The sequence below is a fragment of the Cryptomeria japonica genome, chromosome 3, assembly GCF_030272615.1.
Source record: "Cryptomeria japonica chromosome 3, Sugi_1.0, whole genome shotgun sequence".
NCBI classification, from domain to species: Eukaryota; Viridiplantae; Streptophyta; class Pinopsida; order Cupressales; family Cupressaceae; genus Cryptomeria; species Cryptomeria japonica.
The window spans coordinates 67,709,137-67,721,244 of record NC_081407.1 but is presented as its reverse complement, the minus strand read 5'-3'; the positions used below and the strand labels follow the sequence as shown (position 1 = coordinate 67,721,244).

The 12,108-nt window shown below is 36.7% G+C and overlaps 1 protein-coding gene and 1 long non-coding RNA gene across 7 annotated transcripts in view; one reads left to right on the top strand and one right to left on the bottom strand.

The window, feature by feature from the left end:
- LOC131032446 (uncharacterized) overlaps positions 1-10,799 on the top strand; it is a 111,071-nt gene extending 100,272 nt beyond the window's left edge. For 2 of the 6 annotated variants that reach the window (XR_009103451.2, XR_009103450.2), the window contains exon 7: positions 3,819-4,224. This is a non-coding gene — a long non-coding RNA (uncharacterized LOC131032446). Of the gene's footprint in view, positions 1-3,811; positions 4,225-10,353 lie in introns of those variants that run through there. The other 4 variants (XR_009103455.2, XR_009103456.2, XR_009103457.2 and 1 more) reach the window with 4 other exon arrangements.
- On the bottom strand, positions 5,482-11,908 carry LOC131032439 (beta-fructofuranosidase, soluble isoenzyme I). Its single transcript, XM_057963414.2, has 7 exons — positions 11,080-11,908; positions 10,850-10,858; positions 8,176-9,032; positions 6,861-7,022; positions 6,388-6,629; positions 6,098-6,188; positions 5,482-5,969 (listed from the first exon to the last, which is right to left on the bottom strand). The coding sequence occupies exons 1-7, from the start codon at positions 11,429-11,431 to the stop codon at positions 5,778-5,780; spliced, it is 1,905 nt and encodes a 634-aa protein (XP_057819397.2). The 5' UTR covers positions 11,432-11,908; the 3' UTR covers positions 5,482-5,777.
- Positions 11,909-12,108: the final 200 nt, after the last annotated feature.

Below are 12,108 nucleotides of genomic sequence, written 5' to 3'. Positions count from 1 at the left end.
TTAGAAATAAATCATCCACATATAAAACCAGAATTAACATTTCACCATTAAATACTTTAAAGTAAATGTTAGGATCAACATCATTCTTATAAAACCCTAAGCTAACTAAGTACTTATCAATTCTTTCATACCAAGCCCTAGGAGCTTGCTTGAGACCGTAGAGAGCTTTCTTCGATCTGCACACATGTGTTTCTCTATTATGAATCTCATAACCTTCAGGTTGTTCGATATCGACAACATTAATAAAACAGTCTTTATATCTAACTTCCAACCTGCAGCATTAGCTATAATGGTTCTAATATTAGTATATCTAGCAGCAAGAGCAAATGTTTCCTTCTAACTACATCTAGCTTCATATTTTCAAAAACTTCCATATGGAACTCTCTTTTGATTTTTAATATAAAATTGTGGTAATCAAGTCTCGTGAAGATTGCATAAACTAAGAATCAATCAAGGAAGGCAACCATAAATCAAAGATGAGAAATGTCAATCTTTTTCCCGCTTCACTTTTATGAAATGGACCTATAGTACAATCATTATGATCAAGGCATACCTTCGAGTGAAGAAACCAAGCTCCCTCTTAAGCTTGAAGGCATGGTAATTCAAGAAACTCTTGAAGAGAAAATATCCCAATAGAATGAATTAACATGTAAAGTAACTTATCTAGACTTCCACCATTGACAACATATGCCAAGATTGCTCAAAAGGATATTGCTAGTCTATGAACAACTTCAACCATAGTGTAAAGCTACACAACATTCTAAAATTGTTTTCCATAGTTGAATAATAGAGAGTTAGCTTATATTAGAAAACTAAGGCAAGTGTATGACTTCAGAAAACATTTTACAAAATCCATAAGTAAGGTATATAAGCCTAATTGTCTATCCAGCCAATGCGTAAAATCAGATACGAGTATAGACCACTCAAAAGGATACACATTGTAGTTGAGCACAAGCGTATGATCGAAAGCCAACTTCAATAAGTTAGATACCTCATTCATCTTAGGTTTCATCATCAAGAGAATACTTACTTCAAAGAATGTAATAGGCAATATGCTTAAATTGAAGAGATAGTGTCGCAATGAATATTATGTAAGGATGATGAAAGCCATGACAGAAAATGCATTAGAGCTAAAGGCAATCCTCTACACAAGAGTAGCAGAGCAAGATTATAATAACAACATAACAAAGAACATGAGAGCCTATTATGAAGAGCTGAAGAGAACCAAGTGTTACACAGTCATAGCCCTACATGACAACCTTATCCAAACATAAAACATAACAAAAAATGAAGTCCATACGATGTTAAGAGATTTGATGCAAATCGAGAGACACACCATAAGAGTATATAATTCCAAAGTAGCAAGACTATTGAGCATTTCAAGACTTAGATAGAATACAGTGCATCAGAACTATGCAACAAGTATCATAAGGGATCAGATCATAATATGAAGATAGCAAGGTCAACATTAGGCATAGATACTAAGTAGGATGTCTATCACACCAATGACTGAGGTTCCATGTTTCTGAATCTCCTATAAATTTATTCATATTCCTATTTGTGCTTGCGGCTATATCCATCATAATACTCCTAGATTTATATCTAAATACACATGCTAAAGTCTTAAGTGCCAAGGATGTATTTAGATCAATGCATCAATTCGGATCACCACGTCAAATAGGTTGAGAGCTAAACATACTTAAAATAGAGAGTAGGGCATAACTATCTTCAATAGTTCAAACTGGATTAGAACAAATTCTTAACACAAGAACAAGGCTCGAACTAGGGTGATTGTTCCAAACCTTAGGAAGAAAGTTAGGCAATAGTAATATCTGAAAACAAGTGCACAAACCGACATATGAAAGCACCCTCAGATGAAGTAGTTAACAAGCAAGAGAACCTTGTGCACTAGATAAGACACTAATAACAATAAGGTAATTAGATGCAAATCTCCAACCAGGTGGACCCTATAATTGAGAATAGAGGAATGAGAGCACCTGAAATCTTATTCTTGGTATCATCCCATCGATGCCTTTAATTTGTCAAGCAAACATTGTTGTTGAACTTTCTGATTCACAGTAGACTTCTTGAATTGCTTTAACTCATCCAGATCTGAAGGCTCAGTCAAATCCTTATCTTTCACAAACTGTAACGGACCTTCCATGGTGTAAAATTTAGGGCACCTTCAAGTCTGTCCTCGACTTTCAGACCTGTAACCATCTTGCAAAACTAACAACAAACTGAAAGTGAAGGACAACTAATAATCTGATTATTTAGAATGAACCTAAAGCTCTGATACCATGTTAATTTTAAGCAATCAGATGTTAATCTTAAATAATCAAGTTATAACAGAACAGTAACAACAATAAAAACATAAAACAAGACACACCAATACCCTGGGAAAACCTCCCTCTTGGAGGTGAAAAACCCAGCCACAAAGTACAATGTGTGTTATCTCAAATGTAGGCAATTACAAGGCAAGTGTGCTTATCTCAAATTGATGTTCAACCAGCAAGATAGCAGATCTGAATCCTCTTTATATGATAATGGAGATTGCAGCCCTTATCATCAGCATCAAATTCGCTCAATGCAAGTCTTCATTAGCTTCACAAGATCTTGATAGCATCACCTAACAACCAGCCTTCACACAATGGATGAGGAGCAAGTTCGCACAAGAGAGAGAGAGAGAGAGAGAGAGAGAGAGAGAGAGAAATGTTGGAGAGTAGATTACACGTGTTGACAGCCTTAAGAATGATTCGCCTTGTTTGTGAATTGATTCATTATTCTATGCAAATGACTTGCTTATATACTTGACTTGTGGTGTCAAGTCTCAGGTCGGCCTGCCTTATTAATTTAATAATAATATTATGTAGATCGTCCAAATAGGTCTTGACCTATTAAGACGTTAGTGCTTGATTGTCTTTACCACACGCTACATGAGTTTGGGCCCAACCCAATTACATAATCGCTCAAAATACATATTGGGCCTACCCTATTTACAAGTTACATTCAATATAGGACCACAAGTTACATCGCCCAATTAGGGTCAGACCAAATTACAAGTTACATTTATAGGGCCTGTCCTATCCACAAGTTACATTATATATAGGTCTTGCCCAAGCAAGACATAATTACAAGTTACATGTATTTGGGCCCAGCCCTAAGTTTGATTTACATAATAGATAATACATGTGTATTTTAATTTGTCATTGACAACATTAAAATACAATAGATAGGTATCCGAGCTAGCTACTATTTCAACATAAACAACGTTTGCCTGGCATGCCCATATCTTGTAGACTTAATTCTATTTGGCAATGCAAATATAAATGATCTAGTTGAAACAAACTCAACCTCCAAATTTGGAAATCAATATCTGATTCCCAATCTCAACTCTCTGCTTGGAAGCTTCTTCACACGAAACTCCCTGTTGGCCCCTGCCTTAAATTCCTCAACCCGCCCCCTTCTTGTCCTTTTTGTGGTAAACTTGAATTCTTTAAACATTGCTTTTGGTTCTTCCCTCGTGTTAAATTGTTAATGGAATGAACTTTTTGCTTCCTTACTTGCCCTTTTCCATTTTCCTTGGTCTTGGAAGGCTGCTCTCCTCAGATCCTTAGGTGCTCACAACACAATATCCAGCTCCTATGGTCTCACCATAATTAAACATATTTGAGAATTTATATGTCTGGTTGCTTTATCAGTCCTTTATTTCCATGGAGATGGAAATTTAATCCATTTGTTGTAGCCTCTTAACTCAAATGACACTCATAATCATCTCTTTAAAAAATGAATCTAATAATGATGCTTTTAGGGTGCAGGCAGAGGATCTTCTATCTCAACTCGAGCATAAGGTTTCTCTGTCAAACAGAAATTGGAGACTATGTCCAGCCACATCAGCTGAAGACCTGGAGAGGGAAGGTGAATCTTCAAGCTGCTTTCACTCATTGTGCTATAATCTTCTTTTGCCAGCTTGAGCATTTCAGCTGGATGTAAGATTGATTGTAATATGCTGTAGCTTTTGTTATTATTGTTTTTGTTTAATTTAGTCCAGTCAAGATTGCGGTAGCCTTTTAGTGAGCTGCTACAGCTGGGTTTTCCTCATTGTTTTTGCTGCAATTTGGACTGCTGTAGCTTTTTAGCGGACTGCTACAGCCTTGTTTCGATGAACAAGATTGTAATTTATTCTTCTTCCAATTTAAAAAAAGAATTATTATTATTATTTTCTTTAGGTGTTTTTTCTATTGGTCCAAAATTTTTAACAGAAAGACATTATCTATGATATTCAAAACATGTACAATCTTTAAGAGAACAAGTACTTATCCTATCAATGAAGTTTGGAGAGTTCCTCCTCTCTTATTGATTATCTATTTTCGACTCATTTGAATTTTGTTGATTTTTTGAAATTGATGTACTACAAATCTTTAAAATTGACAGATCTACTTTATAATCAATTGTTATATTAATATTTATTTTATTTTATTTTAAAACTATAATTCATATACCTTGATTGAATGTCAATGATCAACTCAATGATGCTAACTTGAAAGTTAACAACTAAGCTATGAAAATCTGTAGCCTCTATGTGGTTGCCTACTACAATTAGGAAGAGTTATGAAAAACCATATTTTTTGTGTTGGCCAACAAATTAGAAGTGTTGCCACCTGCAAATTGAATAATCACAGCTGGAGCCTTCTAGTGGCTGTTGTTAATTTAGTTACAGAGGACTTGGATTAGCAGCTGAAGTTCATAGGCTGAATACATAAAGAAATAACTCCAAAATGAACAGAACAGTAGTTGTGAATTATACTTGTAGTTATTAGTCATCTCAAAAGTACCTTAATGCATTTGTTATTAGGGTGAGGAACCATGAACAAAATATTAAACATCCTTTTAGCTGTCCAAAAGCTGCAAAACCATTTTCTCGCAGTTTTAAAAATATGAATCTCAGCAAGTTTCATAGATCCAATACAGAGGGCAGCAGAAATTATTTTAGATTGGTATGAGTAAAATACATCATAATTGCAAAACAAAATCTATATGCACCAATAAACAATTAAACACTGAATTGGGATTTGTTTAAGCGGGTTTCATAGTTCCAACAGAGGCCAGAGAATGGTTTACTGAAGAGACCCATGGCTTGGGGCACTGCCTTGATTAGTACGCATATATGCATTGTAGCTGCAAAATGTGAGATTTTTTATTTACTTTTCAAATCCCAGGGAAGTTTTCTGTAGACTGTATTATGCATATTCATTCAACGTGTTCTTCTTAAAGGTAGAACGGAAAAAATCTGTGATGCAACATGTGAAATATAGTTGCACTCCATTTCTCTTTTGCAATGCGATCAATTTCACATTAATATGGAAAGAATAACCAATATGCGGCCCTTGTTTAATAAAATTTTTACCGTATAACCAGATGAAGTTATCAGAATATTCCCCAGAAACCCTTTTGCTATTTGTTAGCGACAAACATGGGGTGCAACATCATATCTTATATTAGAGAAAGATTTTTTTCTACAAAATAACCTCATCATATTAACTAGAAATCAAAGTGTACATATTCGATTATGGCAGGCCTGAAATCTATTAGTCCAAGCCTGGGCACAATAGAGAGAAGGATACATATAAGAGACAAACATAGTACATGTTTTACAAGGCCCAAATATTTGCATCCAGAGCTCACATGCAAGAAAATTTCTCGTACATGTATGACATACCCATCAATTAGATTGATAGAACAGCCGGATTATCTTCTCTAAATATATGCAAAGGAATCTACGCTACATAGGGACGCATTAACACTGACTGCATCTGCCACACATTGAGGCTCTTTACTTTTAAAGTTGTAGTGGCATTGTTGAACAAGAAAAGCTTGGCAGAACCATCGATGGCCACAGTTGGATACACCCTCGATGTAATGCATGTTCTTCCACCTTGGGCAAAGCTTTCAACAATTGAGTGGTCAACCTGGGCCAAAATTGAAAAATGATGGGATATATTTTGTATGATTAGGAAAATTTGTTAATGTCTGGTAAGTTGAAAAATCAAGAGTTTTTGAAAACGGGCTTATGATCATTTTGGAAATCTGTACTTACCAGCGTTCGGAGAGAGAGTGTTTTTTCGTCTAACAGGACGGGTACAAAACTTCCATAGTTTCTCAAGATGAGATCAGATGCACGTGATGACCTGTATTTGACATAAACATCAAGCCAGGTGAAACAAAAATTATTATTTTGGGTTTTAATGCTTATGTCCTCTTTTAAATAGCTGCTGTTCCCTGGGTTGGGGTTTGAATTTTGAGCCTCTACATATTTGATAATGCATCTGCTAAAATCATGTTTGGAGCACAAGAAATCTTTGCAAATTTTTCTAGCGAGCTGCTCACCTGAGCTCATCATGGCAGAAAAATGTCTTGAACTCCCCATCAGATGCTTTGGTAATGTAGAAATAAACAGCTGTTTGTTCCCTTCTGTCCTTGTCAGCCAGAACAAGTAGCCCGAAAGGACCCAGTGGGCCTCTGCCTGCAGCCCCCTGGCTGGTGCTGCAGTTGTATGTTGTTACATCTGCTTCCGTTAAATTTGCAAGAGTGTCTTGCGATGGGAATTCGAGAACAAGCTCAATGTCCAACTATGACATGCCACAGTATTGAGATCAGTGGTGTAAGAGAGTTTCTATGTCAAGCAAGCTTCTCTGCTTGAGAGATGTTAGAATAAATAAAATGAAAGTGCCTCAGAACACCCAAGGGTGGATGGTCCTTTTGGGAGATTTACAATGTATATTTACAAGTTAAATGGTCTAAATGCAATAGTATTATACATCGAAGATGTAAATAGAAGGGAATTTCTTTATTTCATTTACCTGAGATGAATCAGGTATATTGATCTCTATTACAGAGCCTGGTGAGAGCACAAGATTCTCTAGCTTAAGCTCATCTGAACGAAGTTCACTGATTTCTTCAACTGGCCACTGAATGATGTTGGCCTTCGTCTTGGCATCAAACCAGACACTTCTTGGAACCGTCTGCAAGCCAAATCCAAACAAAAGCATTTGTCATCAACTTGATTCAAAAGAAAGGTAGATCACACAAACCCATATAATATGGGTTACAATATAGATTTGGAATGCTGTTTTAGTGAATAGCTTCTGTTTCAAAGTGAACACTTAAGATCACTAGGTTAGATTGCATTTACTATTTCATTTTCCATCCTCTTTATTTATACAAAAATGTTTCCACCGAACCATTTCTATATAACCTTAGCCATGCTTCACTTGCACCACCTTGTAAACTGAGCAAGTTGACTGCGATGAAATTCACCTAAAAATAACATTATATATCACTAACTACTATCTGAGCAACCTTAATATCATAACAATTTCATCTATAAACTGGAAAACACTCAGCCTTTGAGAGTGTACTGTCAATATTAGAGTGCTGGAGTCAAAACTTGATGTGAAACCTTTTTTATCAAAAAGATAGATGATGATTGCTGTTGTTTCTGGATTAGAACATGTTAGAGTCTTCTGCATCAATGTTTTGGATCACAGAAATCAGCATTATTGTGATATCACTAATTTGACGATGACCAGGAATCCTGAGTGGTCTCCTTTTTGCAATTCTCTTAATAAGTATTGGCTAAAAATAACTCTAGTCATGCCAACATATCTGATTGCAACTCTACTATTAAAATTTATCAATGTTACTGTTAAAACTGAAGTCACCAAAAAACAAAGCTTTAGTCCTTGATATTATCTTAATTCATTCCTCACAAGGGATATTGCCATTTCTGATTTTAACAAGAAGTCACAATAAAAAAGACTATGGTAATAGGAAACATAACACACGCAAAAACCTCTAAAGAGTAAATGTTAGTACAAATTGTAGCACCTTTTTGACAATGTTTGCACGTAAGTGAAGAGGAATGTTAAAACAACCACCAGTACATTTTAAAGACAGATTTCATATCTAACAACACTTTTGTTGCTTGTAATCTTTTCTGGGGTTCCAGTTTTAGGCTTCTTCTATTGATGATTTTGTATCCTCACTGCATATGCCTATTGCACTGTAATATGCTATATTGAAAACGATTGCCAAATGTGTTCTTAGTAATGGAAAAATACCAGTAATTTAATACAGGGAGCTTAAAATAACAGATGAAAGAAACAAATTAAAAACCTGAAGTGAAGCCCATCCCTTCAACAGATCATCCTGCGCACTGTCGGTCTCTCCCACCCATCCCCATAGAATTCTTCGCTGGCGTTCTGAATCAAAAAAGGTCTTGGAGGCATAATACTTTCCATAATCCAATCTAAGCCCAGTCCCTACATCCATTTCTGGATCATCTGGAACAAAAGTTTGATTAACCACATCATATGTTCCAACTGCATAATAATCATGCTTGTCATCATCGAAGCTTGCCTTCAACACATGTTTAACACCCGGCCCAGTTACAGAACTGTCTAAGCCTACTGCTGTTCCAGATGCGTTAAGTGGATAGAAATCTACACATTCCCACATGCCAGTTCCAGACACCTGGTGCAGAATTCCCTCCTCCTCGTACTTCACAAAATCCTGAGTCTTAAAAATCAGGGCAACGCCTGTTTTATTCAGCTTGGATCCTATGATAATTCTCCAAACACCATCTTCTAATAACCAACCTGTGGTGGGATCCCTAAAATCAGTCAGACCAATCCCCTGGGGTGGAAGCAAAACCGGATTAGCCTCTGATTTAATCCAGTTTTGTAGCAGAGGGTCCTCTGGGTCCGCAGGAAAGGCCAGATTCTGGACCTGAACAGACTCATTGGTGGATCCAGTGTAAAGCATAGCGAGCCTACCATCCTGCAAAAACGTAGCAGAGCCTGTCCAGACCCCATTAATGTCATACCAATGATCTGGAACCATGGCCAATTCCAGATAATACCAGTGAACCAGGTCCCTGGAGATCGCATGCCCCCATGTTATGTTCCCCCATATTGCCGAGTCTGGGTTATACTGATAGAACAAGTGATACCATCCCTTATAAACGAGTGGCCCTGAAACAGAACAAGGGAGCACAATTTAGTTCAACGCAGAGGTTCCTTTTAGAGTAGAATGCCAATTAGTCGAGAAAGATATTTTAAAACAGGAAAAAAGGGATTTGTCTGTTGAGATGCAGGTAGGTACAGCAATAGATCAAGAAAACACTGAACTGTTCAGTTCAAAGCTACCATTTTGGAGAGCTTCAATATTTCATCAAGGGAAGCTGAAGAAGTTGTGTAGTTTAGAAGTATTCCATTATAGAATAAGGAAACAAGATGGGGTATTTGTCTGTTGAGATGCTGAATTCTGAAACGATTATAACAGTGGAACAAGAAAACACCATACAGTTGAGTTAGGAGCTCCATTTTGGGGTGAACGGCAAATGTATGGATGGATGGATACATTAGAAAGAGGGTGGATTTATCTGCAAGTAAGCAGACTTTTCGAAATGGCTATTGAAATAGAACAACAAATAAAGTTCAGTTATGTCATTTAGAAAAAGAGGGTTTGTCTGTTGAGATATTAAATTACTGAAATAGATAATGCTGGAACAAGTAAATACTATTCAGTTGTTTTAAAATTTAATGAAAGAGGATTTTTCTGTTGAGAAACGAGATATGAAGCAGCAAACACGTGGGACTCCCATTAGATTCACCTTAACCCTCTACAGATCTCTTCTGTCCCATTACACTAAGCCTTTATAGTTAAGAACTAGCTCACACTATCTTAGGTGCAAAACAGGGAGGTGGAAAACACATCTGGGTCAGTGGAAACAGAATGGCATTACATCATGGATTGTGTAATTTTGGACAACATTCGGAACAAATATATGAATATTCTACAAGTAGAGTCTCTAAATACTTTGTTCGAGGAAGAACGAATTGTAAGAATGGCAGATTACTTGGCCAAAATTCACAGAAGAAGAAATTTGATCAGCAAGTATTAGTGGTTGCTCTTGGTCTGCTTCCCGTCAGTTGATTCTTTGGCGATCATTATGTTATTCTCAATTTTTGGGTCCCATAGACTACCTGATCTCATGGAGATCATTAAAAATCTTCATTCATTCATTTCCTACAATACAGCTTGCTAGATTCAAGACTAAAATGGAAGAGGTAAACCTTCACCAAAATTTACAATCAAGTTTAATTTACCTTCGATTTTTCAAGCTGAATTGATGTTCATTTATTTTTTCTAGCTGGATGCGAAATTATACGTTTCAAATCTAATCTCAAACACCATATTTAATATTTTTGGTTTATAACTTTATAATTTCAATGCTACAGATTAAATCTAGCCGTTTTGTTTAATCTTTGTAGAATTTTTGTTTTTTTGCAGGTGGAAATGACTCGGGCAAACCAAATCAAAGTTTTACTTCGAACTTCAATCCCTTAATTATCAAAGAATGATTAAGGACAGAACAAAATCCTTTTTCGTTAGGAATAAAGGATTAAGGGCAGGGGAAAATCCCTTTTATTTGGGAATCATTAGAGGATAAAGCAAAGTGACAATTTACTGCTGAATCAAGGCAACGAATTTCTGAGACAATTCCTGCAATAGCGCTAAAATACACAATACACATAAGACAGTTCATTCCGGGCTCTCGCATATTGAAGACACCCAATTCAAGATATGTAATGGATTTGAATTTTGATCAATCCAGAGCTCGCATATATTTCGGGTACCCAAATTCAAAATGGGCAAAAGATTTGAACAATTCAGAACTCCTATATTACGGATACCCAAATTCAAAATAGGCAAACGAATTTATAATTCAGTCCTTACATATCGAAGACACCTAATTCAAAATAGTTAATGGATTGAACAATCTTACCGTCCGGATCTGCAACAAACATCCATCAATAGCCACCCGCCAGCATCCAGCACACACCCACAAAACAAATCAACAAATCAGCCCAATTTAAACAAAAATAATCCATTCCACCCTTAAAAAGCATGCGGGTTCAACGCAATAGCCTAATATTCAGGCTCTCAACTCTATTTCAGAAACCCACACTTCCAAACGTACGGTACAAACAAATGAGAAGGGAGGAGATTGAATACCGTTCATCCAATTCTTCTCAGGTTGGAAATGAAATCCAGTCCTCTGCCATTTGAGCTCTGCATTGGTCCACGGGTATGGAGAAGACGAGAATGGAATTCTTACACTTTTTTCTGAGACCCCGTCAGCAGGTCCTCTTGAAATAGTATATACTAAATTCTCTGGTATTTGTTCCTCTTCTTCTTTTGGTTCTAACTGGGTTTTTCTGTTTAAAATAGCCAGACATGCAGCAATTAACACAATAGACAGAACAACCAAAGATAAATGAGTCCTCTTTGATTTCTTTCTGCTATCTTCATTGTTCAAGAGACCCACATAAGGTCCTGCTGCATCCTCTAAACCCATCTTCCCCATTGTTTTCGTTATTTCAAATTGCTCAGTGTTAATACCCCCCCTTATTTATACATCTTTGAGTCCCTCTCCACCTACCCCTCAACATCTACTGTATCTCCTCGTGGCCGAGCCATTGTGGACTCCCATCCCCACAAATTGAAATAAAAACAAAATTCCAAAATTCAATTATCAGAAAAATCTTGCTGACTAAAAACAGGCACCAACAAGTCCTAAAAAAAGGACTCAATGGTGACTGTGATCCCAAAAAAAGTATATACTTTCCGACAAGAGGCCCAGAAAAAGAATTAGTTACTTATAGAATAAAATCCCATACGGTGCAAGCCATAATCTCTGATTTAAACTATTTATCCGTGACTAATTTTTTTTGTCTCCATCACATGCAGTCTCACTACAGCATGTGGTGCATGCTCTCTCTGCGACTCGAACCCTGTATCTGAGACACTATGGCCTTCCCGTAACATGGAAAGTGAATGGCCATGGCCCCCACCCACATGTCTCTGACAAGACTCATAGCTGGCAATTTGTAGTTCAAATAGATAAATTCAGATAAAAGGAAAAAACAGTGCGGTCAAATTAAGATTATTTGTCAAGGCAAATGGCAAATCACAGGGCAGAACAAAGCTAGCCAATAAAAAAGGCGACACCTAGATTTCAAGATCCAATAGAAGTGGACCGTT

Bases quoted from the DNA above. Each gene is read 5' to 3' on its own strand.
- LOC131032439 (XM_057963414.2), bottom strand. From the start codon at position 11,431: ATGGGGAAGATGGGTTTAGAGGATGCAGCAGGACCTTATGTGGGTCTC. The intron at 6,630-6,860 runs GTAAATGAAATA...GGCATGTCATAG, and splicing joins ATATACCTGATTCATCTCAG to TTGGACATTGAGCTTGTTCT. The intron at 5,970-6,097 runs GTAAGTACAGAT...ATTTTGGCCCAG, and splicing joins CACTCTCTCTCCGAACGCTG to GTTGACCACTCAATTGTTGA.